The sequence below is a fragment of the Mustela nigripes genome, chromosome 1, assembly GCF_022355385.1.
Source record: "Mustela nigripes isolate SB6536 chromosome 1, MUSNIG.SB6536, whole genome shotgun sequence".
Taxonomy (NCBI): domain Eukaryota; kingdom Metazoa; phylum Chordata; class Mammalia; order Carnivora; family Mustelidae; genus Mustela; species Mustela nigripes.
The window spans coordinates 18188063-18208149 of record NC_081557.1 but is presented as its reverse complement, the minus strand read 5'-3'; the positions used below and the strand labels follow the sequence as shown (position 1 = coordinate 18208149).

At 48.6% G+C, this 20087-nt stretch overlaps 1 protein-coding gene and 1 long non-coding RNA gene across 5 annotated transcripts; both read right to left on the bottom strand.

Moving 5' to 3' along the window:
- Nucleotides 1-995: 995 nt before the first annotated feature.
- LOC132021365 (uncharacterized) lies at nt 996-5408 on the bottom strand. 3 transcript variants are annotated; one of them, XR_009405314.1, is made up of 3 exons: nt 3632-5408; nt 3128-3235; nt 996-2662 (listed from the first exon to the last, which is right to left on the bottom strand). It is a non-coding gene; the product is annotated as an uncharacterized LOC132021365 (long non-coding RNA). The 3 variants fall into 3 exon arrangements; XR_009405313.1 differs by having other exon boundaries at nt 996-2773; nt 3632-5405; XR_009405316.1 differs by having other exon boundaries at nt 996-2644; nt 3632-5405.
- A 1985-nt stretch (nt 5409-7393) lies between these two features.
- COMMD9 (COMM domain containing 9) lies at nt 7394-19744 on the bottom strand. Of its 2 annotated transcripts, XM_059405611.1 has the most exons (6): nt 19666-19744; nt 12651-12776; nt 10779-10918; nt 9688-9722; nt 9221-9324; nt 7394-8209 (listed from the first exon to the last, which is right to left on the bottom strand). In XM_059405611.1, exons 1-6 carry the CDS (start codon nt 19714-19716, stop codon nt 8069-8071), a joined length of 597 nt encoding a protein of 198 aa, XP_059261594.1. In that variant the 5' UTR covers nt 19717-19744; the 3' UTR covers nt 7394-8068. The 2 variants fall into 2 exon arrangements, with proteins under 2 accessions (XP_059261594.1, XP_059261602.1); XM_059405619.1 differs by lacking the exon at nt 12651-12776 and having other exon boundaries at nt 19666-19718.
- Nucleotides 19745-20087: the final 343 nt, after the last annotated feature.

Here is a 20087-nt window from a genome sequence, read left to right as displayed (position 1 = left end):
TAGAGGAAGCAGGGCCCGCGCACCAGCTGCGCCAGGGAGGGGGCCGCCCGGGGAACCAGGAGCCAGCATCCACCCTCAGGACCTGGCTGGCCACGAGCACAGACTCAGGGAGACCCTTTGCTGCCAGGGTGACCTCCTTGCGAGGCGTCGGTCAGGGCGTTCAAAGAGATGGGGTAGACCAGGCTCTGGGATTTCCACCCTCCATCCCAGGATTAGTGCCCCCAGACACGCGTTCTCCTTGGCCTTCCTGTCCGGTAGCGCTGCCCCTTCCAGCCTCAGAGGTTGGCAGACAGTTAGACGGGGGGTGGGGGGGAAAGAGGGTATCCTTTTGCAGGAGAAAGGCCGCAGCTAGCCGACCCCGAACCTGGCTAGTCAACCCCGGACCCGTCAGGATTCTCACTCACTCACTCGTTCATTCATTTGTGCCTGCATCCCTTGGACGGAGGCCGGTGGCATGTCTCCAGCGGCATCCGGCTCCCCGGTGCTGGGGACAAGATGGTGAGCGTGAGCCGGGCTCCGTCCTCAAGAAGGGACAGATGAACAAGGCAGTGCCAGCCGCCAACCCCTTCTCTCCTTCCTTCCTCGGCCCGTCCCACTTCCATTCTGGGTGCTCAGACCCGTCCAGTTGTCATGCAGGGCCCGCTCCCTCTAGCCCCCGGACCTCATGCTGTCCATCTGGGTTAAGCCCCTTTATTTAATCTTGTTTCGTGAGGCTAACACGGGGTGGGGGGCAGAAATCAGGTGTAAAGAGCGCTGAGCGGCGCCTGAGGGGCTCAGTCGGTTAAGCGGCTGCCTTCGGCTCGGGTCACGATCCGCGTGTCCTAGGCTCGAGCCCTGCACCAGGCTCCTTGCTCAGCGCGGAGCCTGCCCCTCCCTCTCCGCTTCCCCTTCCTCCAGTGGAAGTCTGGAAGTCTCTCTCCAGTGGAAGTCTTTCTCTCTCTCAAATTAATAATATAAAGTCTTTTAAAAAAATAACAAGGAACACGGAATGACATTTTTCTGAGTTTGGCTTTTATTCTGAGAGCATTTGAAAAGCCATATACGTATTTTAGGCCAAGGAAGGGTGTGTGATTTCTATAGAGAAAACACCTGCAGGGAGGAGGAAGGAGAGAGGCTGGCAGGGCTGGAGGCGGGGAGAGCACAGAGGGGGCCTTTGGGATAGTCCGGATGAGAGAGGACCTGGGCTCCTGGCCAGCCCTGCCCTGCGCATCCCACCCAACCCACTGCCGGAGAAGAGCGGCCGGGTCTCCTCGCTCGGCGTCTCCCCCGGAGGCATCTGCGCGTGTTTGAAGTTTAACCAACGTGGATCAGGCAGCTTCCGCTTCTCAGACACCTTCGTGTATAATTAATCCCCTCCAAGCTGTGTTGTCAGGAAAAATTAAACTTCATCTCTCTTTCTTAGAGATGAAGAAACTGAGACTTGGCTTCCAGCCGCCCTGAATTTGAGTTGCTGCCACGAACCCAGAGCTGGCAGCTAGAAAGTTCCAGCACACAAGGCCCAGGGGGCCGCGCGCTGCCCCTGTGCGGTTGCCTCTGACAAAACCTTACAGTCATATCTAACGGGCCCGGATGGGGGGATTTCTGGCATCCACCCGCCTGCACTAGAAGCAATGAGGAGACAGCAGGGGCTTCTGACACTGGGCCTGGGACATGGACGTGCTCCCTGGAGGGCTGGGTACAGCCCCACATTCCTTCTCTCTTTGGTGGCCCTTGGCCCAAGAGGGACAGTTCTGTAGGGGAGGGGGCCTGGGGACTTTCTTTGTGGGAAGTTTCTCCCCTTGTGGGTCCTGGGAGAGGCCTGCCCAGGAGCCCACCTTCCCCACTCTTTCCGGGTCTTTGTTTGGGAGGGGAGGCCAGGGAGAGAGGATGAGGAGGACAACTGCTCCATCTGCTGGCCGTCCAGGGAAGCTCCAGCCACGCCCAGGGGAGCGGGAGGGGGAAGCTTTCCTTCCGTGGGGGCTTTTAGGGTAAGAGGAGTCTTGGGTCCCCGAAGTGGGTGTGACAAGGAACAAGGGACATCTTCTGTAGGAGAAGCTTGAGGACAGAAGCCCATTTCAGCTGGTGGCAGAAGTTGTCAATGCCATTATCTCTGCCCTTGGGGGATGGGGGACACAATGGTGAACAGTGTGGGGGGTAGAATATAAAGACAATTACATTCAGGTAAGAGGAACGGTGGGGAAAAATACAGGCAGAGAAGGCAGACCAGTTGAGTTGACTCCCTAGGTCCCTTTAGGGGCTGCTCCTGAATCCAGAGGACGAAGAGGAGTTAAAAACCAGGGTTAATGGAAGACATTCCAGAAAAGTCCTGCACATCCCGCTGCTCCTTTCCTGTCCCTGCAGCAGTTGGACGACTCAGCACCCTGGCTCCACTGGCACCCCCGAAATGCTGGTCCCTGAAAACAGTGGCAGGAGCTCAGAGGGCCTATGGCTGCTCCTTGCCAGGGGATTGCCCCCTACCCTCACCGTGGGGCTCTCCCTTCCCCCCAGACAACAGTGCTTGGGAGACTTCTCCGAGCAGGCATGTACCCGCTCACAGACCTGAAGCCGGCCGAGGCTGGAAAGCATGGTGGAAGATGGGAGAAGAATCCTGGCTGGCGAATTAGGACCTGGCCTCCGCAGGTCCCACGCAGACGAAGGAACCGATCTGAAGTAAAAGGGAGCCCTGCCCAGGTAGATTTCGGAAGAGCAATTCGAGCTGGCATGAATTCCATCGGTCTGTCACTCTAATCAATTGGCTGTAACTCATCCATCATCGACTAATACAGGTCAAATCCTGTGTGGGATCGATTGGACCGTCCGCGGTGTGCAGGGCACTGGGCTAGCTGCGGTGGATCCCAGCGCGAGGAGACCCGGCTCATCCTTGGGAAGCCCCTCCCCCACCCCCACCGCCAGCCTGCACCCCCACGTAGCCCTTCTCTGCTCTTCTCCTCCATGATGCCTGCTCCCGGGAGCACAGCCGATCCAGGTAGCCACACTGAGCAAGTGAGGGGCTGTTTTTGGAACCGTGTCTCTGGTTCTCTCACTATCCTTTCTCTCCTTGCTTTTATAGTAACGAGCACCGGCCCACGCTTCCCGCCACCTCCACCTGAGCTCTGGTCAGACACCTGATGGTGTCTTCCCCACCTACCTGAGGAAGCTGAGTAAGGCCCCGTGATTGTGACCAGTTAAACAGGAGTGGAATATGGGGTAACAGTTGGGGTACACCCTCCTTTTCCTCGTCCCCTGTTCCTGTAGGCTGGGAGGCAAGCATGGAGCATAGTGGCGAGCAGGCTTTGCACCCAGGACGAGGGCCAACACCTGGTGATTGGTGAAGTGGCAAGATGGCGGCAGGGGGACCCCAGTGCCCTCTGATATCCTCTACCATCTCTCAGCTCATTCATCATCCCGCTTGTTGGGACAATGTGATACTCCATTGTGTGGCAGGTGTCTAAGGTCGTGTGGCTACAGCAACATGGATACCAATAGCCAAGAAAGCCCCATTCTCCAGTCAACGGGCCCGCTTCACAGTTCACTGCAAATCCGCGAGATGCCTTAGCTAGGTCACCTTATCTCCAATTACAGGCGCGAGAAAGCCCAGCAGAGTCTTTCCCAAGAGCCCAGGGTTAATGGAAACTGAGATTCTCAGACTTACCTTGAAGAGCTCTTGACATTTCCTCAAACTAAGAATGGTTCTCTCTCCTTGGAGATTAGGATCCTTTGGCACAAACCAGGGAATACCATTAAGAAATCTTTTTTTCCCTTTTCTTAGAGCAGTTGTAAAAAGGACAATTAAGCCACTGAAATGTGAGTGCTAAAGAAACCAGGAAGTTGGACAAAAGGCAGTATCATGCAGGTCGGGGATATTTAGTAATGATTAGCATTTGGAAGTCAGCGGTTACTGGTTCAAAATCATTCTTGTAAATGTTCAACCACGGGAAAGCCTTCGAAATGCCAGGTAGCCAGTGGTTTCTGGATGAAAGTATTTTTGAAAAGGAATAAAAACTCCCTTTCACTTCTGATAGCGATCTCAGCTTACTGAGCGAAATAATGAGCGGTCTTCTACACGGTCCTGGACTCACTTCCTAGAAATTCGTAAATACCAGACCACAGAGCGTGACCAGTCACTGGACGCGGTGCCCACTCTGTGTGTTTAGAGAACTGGCTCGTGTGGTAAAGACTCAAATGTCTGGTCCTCACGTCAGGGTCTTTGGACCCAAAAATCACCAGAAAGGGAGCCAAAGGGGGCTCCAGGTTGAAGTCGGAAGTCAGGACAGGAGAGGCAGGGAGGGGAGAGTCGCCGGATTAAGGGGGAAGGTCAGCCATCTGTGAAGGACCCAAGTGTCCTCTTCCCAAAGTCGAAGCAGGGATGGGGACACTACTGGCCTTGGAGTGGAAAGATCCAGATTCAAGTTCTGACTCAACCCTGGGCCTCACAAGGTGACCTCTGAGTAGAACACACAGATAACGCCGTGACGAGTGGATCATGAGGAAGGATACTGAGAGGGCACCTGTGTTCTTGCTCACCGAGGTTTTGTTTGTAAGTACAAATCAGCTGGCACAGAAAAGGCATCTTCTGGTTCAGGTGATGGTGGACAGTCGTCATCAGAGCTGAACACCAAGATCCCACTTCCCTTTCTTCCTGGTGTGTGGTAGGATGGACGTTCCCTGCCCTTTTTAGTTTGGTGTGACCGTGTAACTTGCTTGTCACTCCTGGGCAGAAGCTTTAAGAGCAAGCGTGCCACCTGCCACGTTCCCTCACCCCACATCATCAGTGACTTTGGAGACATGTGCTGGGACAAAGTCTCCCTCGTTCTTGGTGACTATGCTGAGGCGAACGCTTACTCCCTGCCCCCACTCTCCACTGGTTGGGAGGAAAATCCGTGAAGCTAAAAGCCGCTGCAACCTTGGAATTGTTCGTGATTTGCTGCATAACCTCCCACTGCCCACATTTTATTTTATGTATCCTTGATGCTGTGGCATTTGGGGCCTTGATCCCGGAGACTCTCCCTCGAAGGGCTAATTCCTCACTCCCCTGAGAATGTGGCTTTGATACAAAGATCAACCAATCCACAGCCACACCCTGACTGTCTTTTATCAAACTCTCACCTGGCCAGTGCTGAGCTTACTCAATGTACCTATTCTGCCTTGTCCGTTCCTTCCTGTGAAAACCCCAGCAAAGACTCCAGGCCACGCTCCCCCTTGCTCTCCTTGCCTCCTGACCAACTCTGGTCTTTCCCCAGATGACCTTGTGCGATGTGCCATGCGTCCCGATTTTAGGGATCCGTGTGTATAAACTTCCTTCCTGACAAATCATTTTCATGCGTATCTTATCTTTCCCAATAAAAACAAATCCCAGGTATGTTTTTACACTAGAAAAGATGAAGATTGGGATTGGTATCAGACACACCAGATGTTCCCATCCTCTTCCCAATCTCTGGGTTCTGCCTTCCTCTGAGCCAGACTCTCCCCCTGCAGATGGGCTTTCTGCATGTGGCAGAAAGAACCCAGGCATCCAGGCTTCATTGCCAGGGCCCAGAGGCAGGACATGGTTCTTGCTGCAGGTTCTGACAGAAAAAGTCATAGGGAAAGACTCAGACCGAGCCAGTCTGGGTCATGTACAATCATGAGACGATCGTTGGGGCATGCGCATTGATTAGCACTGAGAGATACGCTCCCCACTGAGGCCTGGTGGGTGGCAAGTGCTGGGCAGCCAGGAGCCCAGGCACCAGTGACAGATCTATCATTGCCCTTTTGTGGATGGAATCTGAACATCCGCACCTTGCCATGTCCTAAGGGAGGGGCGGTCTGCAGATGGCTGCTCCTTTCACAAAGTACTACTGGAAAATGAGACAAGCGCTGAATGAGGGAGCTAGCTTTGAGGACAATAGATAGAAGCTAAGATATTTTTCTGAGCCAGAATCAGGCCAACTAGAAATATGGTAGGCAAAAACCACCTGTCCTCCCTAACAGTAGAAAACCTCTTAAGTGAGCACGTGGGGTGAGGATTAGCAGACATTCATAATCGTTGAATTTTCCAGTTATTTGTCAAATGCCCTCTGTATGTCATGCATCCAGATGGTTCTGTTCCGGTCGAGCTCGCTAAAGGAATGATGTCCAGCTGCCCAGACCCCTATGCTGCTTCAGGTTACTGCCTTACAGATGCCCCTGGGATGTCTGGAGAACAGGGACTTGGAGATTGGACGGTGGGTCACTGGCACTAGAAGGAAAACAGAGGGGTTGAATTTACAAAGCTGAACTCAACCTGAGAGTAAGACCAGGGGCTCTCAATCTGGAAGCAGTGGGCTGGCTCCCAGCGTCTTCGAACTCTTGTCACAGATATAAAAAATGGGACGTTCACGTCCTACAGAAAGGATCTGCAGCTATCACAGATCATCGCTGGTTATAGCCCCCAAAATGTTAAGAGCTGCCGTGTTAACAGAAGGTCGCTTGGCTTCCAAGAAACAGCAGAGAGGGGTGTGGAATTTTTTTTCTCGACATTCCTAGTGTCTTAGCAGTGATTGTCTCATCTCGACTTCAGTTCCAGTATTTTCCAAAGGGAGCCCAAGTCATAGAACTCCACGTCCCTCACCAAGCTCTGTGTGGTAGAGAGAAAGCGAAGAAATCTGGGCCTGCGTCCTAATGAGGCCATTTACCAGCAGGTAACTTAACCTCAATGAGCTGATTTCCTCATCGATAAAGAGAGGATAATGACATTCACTGTCGCACCAACCCTGCGACGGTAAATGACTGCGGAGAGCTTTCCACCTTCCTTTCCTTTAAGAATCAAAGTGAACACGATCGAGCCTTATATGTCCTCATGGTGCTAGAAGTGCTTTCAGGGACGTGGTATCATTTAATCCTCACAAAAGCCCTATGGAGGGGGTACTATTATTATCCCCATTTAATTTTTATAAAAATGGGAGAGGGAGAATTGAGAGGCAGGGTCAAGCCCTGGCCACTGAGAGGCAGGGCTGGCTTCCAACCCTGGCAGCCCGACTGGAGCCCATCCTCTGGCCCAAGGGCTCTGCCTCTTCCACCCGCCCTGCCGGGCATCCATACACACTGCCCACAGCCACCAGAACAGAGCCCTGACAGCAGGCCAGGTGCTGTCACCCCAGGGGGACAGCCTTACACACGCGCCCCGCTGACGTGGCGCACACGTGACAGGGACAGCTCAGGCTGTGCGGCGTTTTCACCCCAGCCCCTGCAACAAGCACGGAGACTGTCGGCCTGGCTTTCCTCGGCTCCATGGGCCAGAAGAACACCTGGAAGGCGGTGAGTGTCACAAGCCCGGTTTCAGGTCACACCATGCTCACCAGCTTAGCTGGCAATGAGAAGTTGCGACTGTCTTTATGAACGAAAGGCAACAACTCAGGTCAAGGGCAGAAGCTTCGAAAAACGTGACTGGAGTGGGGAAGTTTTTAGAACTTTTTATTTCCACTCACTGCCACTTCTTTACCCTCGTGTTATATCAAGGAAGGGCCTCTGGTTCCACGAGGGAGGAAGTGAGCGCCCATTCCCGACTCCCGACGCTGGAAGGACAGGCCGCGCGGTTGAGGGGGGCTCGGGAAGCTGTGGGCTTGGGCCGGGGGTGGGCCCCACTGCAGCGGCCCCGCTCTACAGGCTTTGGCCGGCTTCTCGGACGGAGGAGTGTGAACTGCTGGCCTCACGCGCATGAACCCCTCTGAGTTCCAGGGCTGGAGCAGAACCACTCAGACCTAATGCTGGAAAGGAACTTCCTAGATGAGCTCCACAATGTGGGCCTGAGTTTTCTAGCCAGCCACGCAGAGGCAGCCGACGAAGCAGATGCCCCCTCACACCGCCACAGTGGCGAGGGAATCTTCCAGACACGGAGGCTTGTGCTCACCGGCTTCAGAAAGAGGGACGAGGATGGGGGGGAGAACAGTGCGGGGACATGGCCGCTTCCTCCCGGTCCAGCTGTGCCTTCCAGATGGCAGCCCCCGCCCCGTCCCCACGGCCTGGCCTTCCGGATGGCAGCTGCTGCTCCAGGGGGCGGCCCGGGGGCTGGGAGGCGCACGCCACCGGCCAGCAGCTGGGGCCTGGCCGTGCGGCCGACAGCTGCCTGGGGTCATTTGTTGGCCACAGCGGAGAGCTGGTCACGGATGCGGCCCAGGCCGTCTAGCATAGTGTCCAGCGTTTCCTTACTCAGCTCCACAGTGACTGCCGAGATGGAGGGCTTGTCTCCACACAGACTAGGATCTTCTTGGATCTGGAAAGAGAACAGGGTCCGCACGTCAGAGCCGCCCTGGGCCTGGGAGCCCTCCCCCATTCCAGTGAACCTCTGAACACAGGCTCTTTGCTGAGGCTACAGAGTCCCAGCCCTGGCGTCATCTAGCAATTAGGACACGGAAGGAGATTCCCAGAGGCTTGAGAGAGGAGCGCTCAGGGTGGGTATCGGAGAGGCCAAGGCCCACTCACCCCTCGGACCCCTGACTCTCGGCATTTGAGTGAGGAGACACTGCACGGGCCCATACGGGTACTTTACGCAGCGGGCTCTAGGAGTAGTGAGATTCCCGGCACACATAAAAACCACTACAGCTCCTAGTTATATTTATTTGTTTCCTTAAAAACAAAAGTCAACTGTACTAATGTTTAAAAACTTAGTTGTTAGAGGCACCCATGCCTTTTCATTTTCTTACAGGGGCTGCGTTTCTGGGGTTGCGGTTAAGTCAACACAGCATCACTAAATAACCCAAACCACAGATGTGTGGTTTAAAACGAGTCCCAAAAAGATCTGTAGCGTGCAGCTAACACCGGGAGGCCGGAGCGTGCGAACAAGGGCACGAAGCACTGCAGCGTCCCGAGCCTCCAGCGGGAGCTCTGGCTCAGCCGCGTCACAAGCGGTGGCCTGAGGGTCCCCAGAATTATCAAGAAGGCAATCTGAAACCTGATGGCACGCCCCCATCACGACAGCTAAGCTTTCCCATTAGTGTAGAAGGGAAACTTTAGGGGGCAGTGAGCCATTTTTAGAACTTGTTTGGTATTTGTCTTATCGTTTTAAAACTTCTACTTTCGGTGTATGTTTTATTATGTCTATAATATGTTAGGACAGTAGTGACCATGTACTTGACAGACAGAGACCACATCTGGGGGTGCTGAATTGTCTTCTCTGGGGTCGGAGGTCCCAGAGCTCCAGACACTGGCACTTCCGCTGGTGCGCAGGGCTGCCAGGTCACCGCGGCCTCTCCCTTCCCTCTCAGGAGTGCGGCGGTGGACGCACCTTCATCTGCAGCAGGCAGGTGGGGACAGCCATGCGGCTGATGCTGTCGGAGGAGGTCTTGATGTCCACTCTCCAGTCCAGGTCGACCAGGCGCGGCAGAGAGACTGTGAAGGGGACGGGCCAGCTCAGAGCCCACCCGCTCACTTTACCAAGCCCTCGCTCTGGGACAGACAGCCCTGATGGCTGATCATGCTCCTGAGCCAAAGGACAAGTCTCCGAGGGAGACGGAAGTCGGGGCCTTCCTCGCCACGGATCCATGCCACCAGCACTTGGCACGGAAGCACGGGGTGGGGGAAGGCCAGGCTCCTGCCTGCACATCTGAGCCTCCAGATGTCGGCACAGAATGAGAGAGGAGTTTGGGACGAGGTTAATGCAGGCTGAGTTTCAGTGACAAACCCTGGCCACTTGGCACGGTTTGAGCCGGGTCCGGGAAGGAAAGGTGAGGGGGCGGGTTTCTTGGTACTCACTCTGATTTGCCTGGGCTTCCGTTCGCCAAGCAGAGCTGTTTAAGAGGAAAAGATGAGGAAAAAAGAATAGAAAAAGGATGAGAACTGATCATGAGAGAGGACCGGGGCCTCTAACCCCTTCTGGGATCTTTGAGCCTATCATCACTCCCTGACAGGAAAGGACCACAGAAACGTCTGCTGCGTGGCAGAAGCAGTTTCTGGATTGTTCCGCATAGCTCAGTGATGTTAAAGCCATAAGTGCTGTTAGTTTTTGTAGCTTAGGGGGCAAAAAGAAAGAAGAAACTTAATGCATTGTGTTCTTACTGTTCTACCGTTCTGAGAGACGAAGCCGGAAAAGTCGACCGGTTCTCTTTTATTGAGCATCTGCTCCACAAAGTATTGCATTTTACGCAAAACACACCCAAACGGACCTGTCTAATGCTACAGCAAAAAGCACTGTAGTGAGACGCTAAGCAGAGGCAGAATAAAATGTGGTCACGTGTGAGGAACTTTCTAAATAAACAATAAAACCCATGGCAAGCGAGCATTATCTGTTATTACTGTCCGCGAATTCTGGTCAAGCCTGCTGCTGGCCAATAGCAATAGAAAATATTTGGATAATTCACAAAAAAACAAAATGACCAATTAAACATATGAAAAAGATATCTGACATCACTAGTATCAAAGATATACAAACTGAAGTGAGGTGCATTTACCATTTGTGAACTGGGAGAAAATGTAAAAACAATTCCCTCGGTGCCGGTGACGGTGTGAGGAGGGGGACGCACTCGTGCCCTCCTGGCAGAATGCCAGCTGGTGCAATCTTTCTGACTGACGGTCAGCGTGGGAATAGGCAGCAGAAGCCTCACTACCACCTTTAACCAGCACGGAGATAACCGAGCTCGTGAGCAACATTTCCACACTAAACTGAAGTGAAAACTGCCAAGAGCCTAAACACACAACGCCAGGGAATTTCTTAACTAAATTTTATATAATTTCTCCATGTAAAGAATATATTTAACCATTAAAAAGGATATTGAAGGTAAGTATTTACTGACCTAAAATATCGTTATATAAGCCTTATCAGGAACTCTCAAGAAATGAGCACTTACACGTGTTCTAGGATGATTTTCGTCAGCAGGTTTTTGAGGTTTTGGTGGAAATTTTCAGGAAAGAGAGCCAGGATCGCCTCGGCAGAGGACAGGTCACGGAACACCACCAGCCTGGTGAGGCGATGCAGAGCCTGGAGCAGCTGTGGGACAGGCCTGCATGGTGAGGAGCCGGGCAGGGGACAGGGCTCCACCCCTGCCCCGCCACACCCTGCCACAGTCGTCCCAACAGCCCCCGGGGGTCCTGAGACCTCAGTCCCAGATGCTGATGCCCACATGCCCCAGCCCACCTCTAAGTTCCCCTGTCACTTTAGAAGACAGGTGTAGCTGCCCAACATAGGAGCCTGTCAATGTGCCAGAAACTTCTACTTGGGAGCAAAGGGTTAGTACGTCCTCTTTCCTTGTGCACAGAATCTGACCTTCAGTTCACTTTCTAGCCCATTCCCTGGTAACGTGAGAGAAGTGAAAAGTCAGCTGTGTTACTAGGCAACGCTGTACTGGCCCCTGGGCCTGGATTGGGAAGTCTGCACGAACCCTGAATCCCCCGGGGGCACAGGGCCATGGGCTCCCCTGAGCGGGGCTGCATCCGCCAAACCCCGAAGCTGTGCTCACTGACATGCTACCCGGGGTACCGGCTCCAGTGGCATTTGGGCTTTGAATCGAAGCTGTCCTTGGCCCTAGGCTGTCACCAAGGAAGGTGAAGAAAACACATGGATCCTGGTGGGCTGTGCTGACTCCCTTGGCGAGGAGGAGGGCCTGACACAGCCCTGCGGGTTTGCTGGGTTCCTTCCAACGGCCTGTGGCAGCCGGCCCGAAACTGCAACAATGCTCAGCCAAACGGAGACAGACAAGACAGAGCACCTTCTGGAGGGAACTGCCTGAGTGAGGGCTTTCTCTGCTGCCCTGGGAGGCGGCTCAGCGGCAGAGGCACAACCCAAGAGGCCAGGGGATGTTCCCCTCCACGGCTGCGGGCTGAGGTCAGCGCATCTATGCCCTGGTCTCCAGGGTGACAGTTCTGCGGTACGGTCCCCAGGGTTGCTTCCAGGATCCCAAGTTTGAGCCCCTTGCAGGTCATCAACACATTCTTTATTGGCTTGGTCTCGCTTCCCTGTTCCTCTGTCCCACTCCCTCCTTTGTGCTTTCTAGACTCACCCCCCCAGGTAATTACCTGCAACCAACTCTTAGCCTCAGGGTCTACTTTTGGGAAAGCCAAACTAAGTGTTCAACTCACTTCCAAAATGTGGCTGCTGCCTTTTACTGTGCTACAGCTGACTTCAATGAACAGAATTCTGGTTTAAAATAGTAATAATAATATGCAGGCCTGTTTGAATGAACTCCTATTTTAGAAGCATATCTGCCCTAAAAAGAGAAGGCTGTGAATACTGCATAAACTGAGCCACCTCGCTCACTCTTCCTCTTGGCCACCAGCTGAGGTCAGGTGGGGTCCAGCAGCATGTTCCCCAAGTCATACTCAGGCCTCAGAGCTTCTGCCCAGGGCCCCCAAAGAAGTCTGTCTAAGCCATCTGGCTGACAATCTATCAGTAGCAGCAAGTTAAAGGGAAAGAAAATTGCAGAATGGTTGGCTTCTGGCCACACTGTCTAGGGAACAAGTCTGGAAAAGGAAATGGCCGGGACCTCCGATTCTGGGTATAGTTCTCCCATCCTTGCCTCATTTATCATAAGGAAGTGAAGGTTCAAAGACAATAGCTTTTAAGTTCACTAACATTAAAATGAAAATCCACTTTAAGTTTGTTATAATGTCAACAGACGTTTCAGGGGAAATTTTTCCTTGGATGTGGCAATGATTGGGAAATTAAGAAAGAAACTAATGAGCTGAGAAGCCAGTGGTCAAAGGTCGTCTCTGACCATACTTACTTGCTCTGCTTCCTCCTGGGTCACAGACAAGCTGGAACATGTAATATCCAAGAGCTTCTTTGAGCCAAGGGCTGAACTAGAAAAGCTCTCTTGGCACAGCTGTCTGACAACATCTTTTGAGGAGGCCTGTGAATTAATTCACAGATGGGGAGAAAAGAAAACCACTCAGACTCTGAAAATACATGTTTCAGAACATAATATTGTCTCAGTCATGGTATGATACCTTTGAAACTCAAGACTTAAAGGTGCAGACGATAGCTCCATTTCCAGGGCAGTGAAGTAGATGTAGTTGTTCTTATTCTCCCTTCTTAGCAAACCGAAAGTGCTGGGCACGATGTGGGAAAGGAATGTAAGAGCACTCAAGAGGGAGCGTGGAGAAGACAGACCTGCTGTGGGCCTCCCTGCTCCAGACCAAGAAACAACATAGTGCTGAGTTTCCTGGATATTCTTGTTGTTCATATATCCCAGACTTCAGGCTAAGGAACAGGACAACCCAGAATGCCAATGGGTACAGAGAAACAAAACAAAGAACTCCCAACAAATATCTGCTCTCTCCAGCCAAAGGACCAAGAAAGCTTAGCAAGACAGAAAACGGTTACGTGATAACTGCTCTACTGAGCCAAATGCCACAGAAAAACCTGTAGCCCCACTCCCACCTATGTTAGCAGACTGAGTGGGGAATGTAGACTTCCACCCTTCTGAGGCTACAATGAGGTGTCCCAACACCCCCACCAGTGTGGTATCAGAGAAGGCTAAGTAGGGAGCTGGGACCATAATCCCCATCAACCAGCAGCTAGTCCCACCATGCCTTGTTATTAATGGTAACTATGTGGGGGCCAGAACATCCACTTCTGCTCAGTAGTAACAAGGAACCCCCACTTCTGGGTGTCAGTAGGAGCCAAGGGCAGAAACCCTCCAGAATCTCAGAATATAACACGAGAATGCCAGGTTTCAACAGAAAATCATTCATCATACCAAGAGCCAGAAAGATCTCAAACTGAATGAAAAAGGACAATCATAAGATGCCAACATCAAGATAACAGATGTTAAAATTATCTGGCAAAGATTTTAAAGTAGCCATGACAAAAATGCTTCAACACCTAAATACACACTTTTGAAACAAATACCAGAATGTCCCAACAAAGGAGCAGAAAATAAATAAAGAAGAACAAAATGGAAATTTTAGAACTGAAAAAATACAATAACCAAAACAAAGTTTGGTAGGTGGGCTCAGCAGCAGAATGAAAGAGACAGGGGAAAGAATCACGTAAACTGGAAGACTGAGCCACTAGAAATCACCCAGTGTGCACACAGAAAACAGACTGAAAATAATGAACAGAGCCTCAGGGATCTGTGGCACTATACCAAAAAATCTAACATTCGTGTCATTGGAGTCCTAGAAAAGGAGGATAAAAGAGGGCAATGCTAAAGAAGTACTTAAAGAAATAATGGCTGAAAACTCTCCAAGTATAGCTACAGACATAACTGTGTGCATTAAAAAACCCAAGCATATTCTCAACAGGATAAACCCAAAGAAATCCATACCAAGACACACAATAATTAACCTCCCGGAAACTAAAGGCAAAGAAAAAAATCTTGAAAGCAGTGAGAAACAATATCTTATCTATAAGGGATCATTAGAACTCATGAGAACTCATCAAATCAGAACTCACGGAAGCAAGAAGGAAGTGGCACAATATTTCTCAAGTGTTGGAAGAAAAGAACTGTCAACCCAGAATTCTACACCCAGCAAAAAATATCCTTCAGAAAGTAAAGAGGAAATCAAGGCATTCTCAGATGAAAAAAACACTATGAAAATTTGTCACAAGACAAAAGACATTCTCTTAATAGAAAGGAATTAATAAAAGGAACCTTGGAATATCAGGAAGACAGATAGAACACAACAAACAAAAATATGGGTTAATACAATAGACTTTCTTTCTCTTGAATTTCTAAAGTCTGTTTAAAGGTTGAAGTAAAAATTATACCACTGTCCAATGCGGCTCTAAACGTATGTAGAGGAAATATTTAAGATAATTATATTACAAATGAGTAAGGGAAGAAAGGGAAGTAAGGTCTCTATACTTCAGATCTAACTGGTAAAATGATGACACTGATAGATTGTGATGTTATATTTATAAATGTAGTAACCAGATCAATTACTAAAAATGTTATAAAAAGAAATGCATTTTAAAATGCTACAGATAAGTCAAAAGGGAATTCCAAAAATAGGTTTAAATAACCCACCGGAAGGCAAGAAAAAGTAAAAAGAAACAAAAAATGTAAAAGAGCAGATAAAAACAAAAAAATTACATGGCAGACTTAAGCTCTAATATTCAATAATTACATTAGCTGTAAGTGGGAAATTAAATACAAGCTGCAAATATGACTCAATTAAATGATGTCTATTAAAAACGCTCTTCAAATATAATGATAGAGACAGATTAAAAGTAAAAGGATAGAAAAAAATACATCGTGCAAATATTAATGAAATAAAATCAAGAGTGGCTACAATAATAGCAGACAAAATAGACTCCACAGCGAAGAAAATTACCAGAGGCAGAAAGGGACATTATATAATGATAAAAGGTTCTATATCTAAGAAAACATCCTAAATATGTATGCACCCAGCAAGAGAGCTAGAAAACATGAGAAGTAAAGAGAACCTAAAGGAGAGACAGACAAGTCCACAAATACAGTTGGAGACTTCAACATCCATCTTTCAACAATTGATAGAATCAACTAAACAGATATTCAACAAGAACACAGAAGATTTCAACAACACCATTGATCAATCTACTCAACGCTTATGGAGCACAACCCAGTAGCAACAGAATATACATTCTTTTCAAGTGTCCACTGAACATATACCAAGACAGAACATATTCTGGGCTGTAAAACAAACCTGAACAAATTCGAAAGAACTGAAATCATATTGAATATATTCTTGATGACTACAATGGAATCAAACTAGAAATCACTAACAAAAAGATGACAAGAAAATATCCAAACATTGGAAAACTTAAACACACTTCTAAATAATCCACAGATTAAAGAGGAGCCTCAAGGGAAATTTTAAAAATTATACTATAAAAATTACACTAAATGCATAAAAGTGAAAAAAATACCCACAAAATTTTGGGGACACAGGCTTGACAGCGTTGACAGGGAAATGTACAGCATTAAACACATATATTAGAAAAGATAAAAGTTCTCAAAGCAATAATTTAAGTTCCCACCTCAAGAACATAGAAAAAGAAAAGCATAATAAACCCAAAGGAAGAAGGAAGGAAACAACAAAGAGTAGAAAGCAATGAAACTGAAAATAGAAAAAAAGAAAAAGAGAGAAATCAATGAAACAAAGAACTAGTTCTCTGAAAATATCAATGAAATGGACAAACTTTTAGCAAGACCAGCGAAGTTAAACAAAGAGGAAACACAAATCACCAATATCAGGAATGAAACCGGTCATATCGCTACAGACCCTAAAGACTTCAAAAGGAAAATAAGAATAACCACAAACAACTCTATACACACAATTTCGGAGCTTGGACAACATGGATAAATCCCTCAACAAACACAAACTACCACAGTTCCCCAAATATGCAACTGATAATTTGAATAGCCCAATAATGATTACGGAAGTTGAATTTGTAATTTAAAACTCCCAAGAAGAAATCTCCAGGCCCAGATGGTTTTGCTGAAGAATTCTAATGTTTAAGGAAAGAATTAACTAATTCTACACAATCTTTCTTTAGGAAACAAAAAAGGATAGAACACTTTCCGATTCATTTCATATTCATAAAGCTAATATTACCCCGACATGTCAATTCTCCCCTAATTGATATACAGGTTTAACACAACTCCTATAAAAATCTCATCAGGTTTTTTTAAAACACAGACAAAATCATTCCAAAGTTTATATAAGAAGCCAAAGAAACTAGAAGAGCTAAAACAAATTGGATAAAGAATGAAGTAGGAAAAATCAGCCAATCTGATTTTAAGACTTATTGCATAGCTACAGTAATTAAGACTGTGAGGTATTATCATAGAAAAAAACAAAAATCAATGGGAAAAAACCCCAGAGAATCCAGAAATTTGCCCAACTGATTCTTGACAAAGTTGCAAAGTTGCAAAGACAATACAGTGGAGGAAAGACAGCATTTTCAACAAATGGTTCTGGAACAACTGGACATTCACAGGCAGAAAAAATATATATACAAAATTAACTCCAAATTGATCATGTACTTAAATGTAAAATATAACATAAACATAAAACTTTTAGAAAAAAGAAAAAATTTGGAGATCTATGGCTCGGCAAAGAGTTCTTAAACATGACACCAGAAGTACAATTCATAGAAGGAAAAACTGTTGGTAAATTATACTTCATCAAAATTAAAACTTTTGCTCTGCAAAAGCTCCTGTTAGGGGTTGAATGGTGTCTGCCTAAAATTCATACATTAAAGACCCAATTCCCAGTACCTCAAAAATGTGATCTCATTTAGAAAGAGAATTGTTGCAGATGTGATTAGTTATGATGAAGTCATAGGGTGGACCTTAATCCAAGAGGACAGTGTGCTTATTAAAAAGGGAAAAGTAAGGGGCGCCTGGGTGGCTCAGTGGGTTAAAACCTCTGCCTTTGGCTCAGGTCATGATCCCAGCGTCCTGGGATGGAGCCCCACATCCGGCTCTCTGCTTGGCAGGGAGCCTGCTTCCCTTCCCCTCTCTCTCTGCCTGCCTCTCTGCCTACTTGTGATCTCTGTCTGTCAAATAAATAAAATCTAAAAAAAAAAAAAACGGGGGGGAGTAAAGGGGTGCCTGAATGGCCCAGTCAGCTGGGTGTTGGACTCTTGATTTCAGCCAGGCGGTGATCTCTGGTCATGGGATTGAGCCCCATGCCAGGCTCTGTGCTCGTGGAACGTGCTTGTGATTCTCTCTCTGTCTCCCTCTGCCTATCCTCTTCTCACCAGCCTCATCCCCCAAAGGGTTAGGAGAGGGTGAGGGCAGGGGGCAAGTGTATGTGGCTATAGAAGAGCAACAGGAAAGATCCTGTAGTGATGGCCACGATCTGTATCTTGAGTGTATCAAAGTCAATATCCTGGTTGGGATATCATACTATAGTTTTGCAAGATGTTTCTATAGGGGGGTAAATGGGACCTTTCTGTATTCCTTTTTACAACTGTATGTAAATCTATAGTTACGTCAAAATAAAAACGTTAAGTAATTTTTTTCAAGATTTTTTTTTGAGAGAGAGAGAGCACCAGCAAGAGTGGGGGGAAGGGCAGAAGCAAACTCCCCGCTGAGCAGGGAGCCTGATATGGGGCTCAATCCAGGACCCCAAGATCATGACCTGAGCTGAAGGCAGACGCATAACCAACTGGGCCACCCAAGCACCCCTAAATAATTTTTTTAAAAAAGAAAACACATAGGAGGATAGGAATAAGAATGAATTAACTATTGCTACATTTTTTAAAAGATTTTATTTATCTGACAGACAGAACACAAGTAGGCAGAGAGGCAGGCAGAGAGAAAGAGAGGAGGAAGCAGGCTCCCTGCTGAACAGAGAGCCCGATGTGGGGCTCCATCCCAGGACCCTGGGATCATGACCTGAGGTGAAGGCAGAGGCTTTAACCCACTGAGCCACCCAGACGCCCCAACTATTGCTACATATTGGCAAGCAAAAAAAAAGCCAGGAATAAAAAAGTATATGCTGTATTACACCATTTATGTGGAAGTTCAAACATGGCAATATTAAGTTGATTTTAAAAGCAAGGATAGTGGTTACTCCTGGGGAGGTGAGGGAAGTACCGAAGGAACAGAGAGACTCCGGCAGTACTGGTAATATTTTGGTTTTGACCAGAGTGATGGTTACATGGGTGTGTAATAAATCACTGAGCTATGCATTTACAATTTGTGTATTTTTCTGTGTTACACATTAATAATACTTTATTTTAAAGTTTATTAACAACAACAACAAAAAGTCCATACAATGAACAGGCATTAGGTGGGGAGTAAGCAGAACAGCCACGACGAGGGTGTAAAGGACCAGGGCTGTGAGCTGAGAGCCCTAGGTTTCCAATCTCAACTTTGTTACTTCATTCATTAATTCATATAACAATTATGTATTAACAACATGCTGTGTGCCAGAAGCTGGGGATACACTGGCTGGGGATACATTTGTGGATATCATAGAGTAGTTGCTTTTAGGGATGGCACATACAAGTGAGCACTGCAGAGATTTTTAAAACAAAGGAGAGACCGTTGCATGAACCAATGAATGATGATGCTGTGCCATGAACTGCTTAGTGCTATGAACTCAACCCTTTTCATCTGGAGTTAAAACAAACAAAAAAAAGTTCCAACTGGATCTTACATTCTGCAAGAAAGGCAGAAAACAGGTAAATAGTCGCATAAGGTCTACAAAGGAAGATAAAGCCTCCCCTTCTTCCATAAGGAAAATCAGAAATCAAGCAAGTAATTCCAACCCATCATTTCATTTGGCTTTAAGAAGCCTCACAATCTTCCAAAAGATTATCAGCAGAGTTTTGAGGCCCTTACACAGGTCAAAGCAAGTACAGAAAACCAGGAACTCAGGAGAACAGAACGCCCACTTCACCAAGGGGAGGCCATGAGGACGCAGGGAGAGAGAGAGATTTCTCACCCGCGGAACGAAGAGGGGCTGCGGGAGGAAATGGGGAACTGGCAACGTGGGTCTAGCACTTACCACCTCAACACACCAGTCCTAAACACCAGCCCCAGAGACTTCTAGTAGGGGGCCTTTGCACAGCACCTTCAAGTCCGTTATCTTATTTGTGCCCCCGCCATCCTGTCAGGACAGTATTAATTTCGAGCCCGCTTTCTAAAAGCTCGGAAAGGCGCAACAACGGAGTCACCCAGAAAGGTAGTGGTTAGACTCATGGCTCTGAATCAGGTTCCATTTGGTCCCAATTCCTATTCTGTCCCAAGGCCTAGGGACAAAAGCCCGCCTCACGCTGTCCCCACTCCTCCAATTTACCTTCAGCAGGCTCTGGAGCGCGGCGAAATTCTCCGCTGTCAACGCGGCCATTTTCCCCAAGTCACCTGACGGCGACACGCCGTCACGTGGCTCTGAGGCCGCCGCAGGGCATGCTGGGGGCTGTAGTCCTTCGGGATGGCGACGGCTGCCCGGGTTTGGCGCTGTGGGATGGGGAGGGGCCCATAGGACGCGATCACCGGATGATGGCTCACTCTGGGGACTATAGGACAGTGGAATTTGGAGGACGCACCTGAGGTGATTTACCCGGGTGGAAATTGGCTTGGCTTGTCTACATACCAAGACAGGAAAAACTGATTTTCCTTGACCTGTATGGGCGGGCTGGTTGATTTGGGGAATGTACCTACAGGTGATAGACACACCCTTATAGAGCCCCCTCCCGCACTGTACCACGGTTGGTCTGT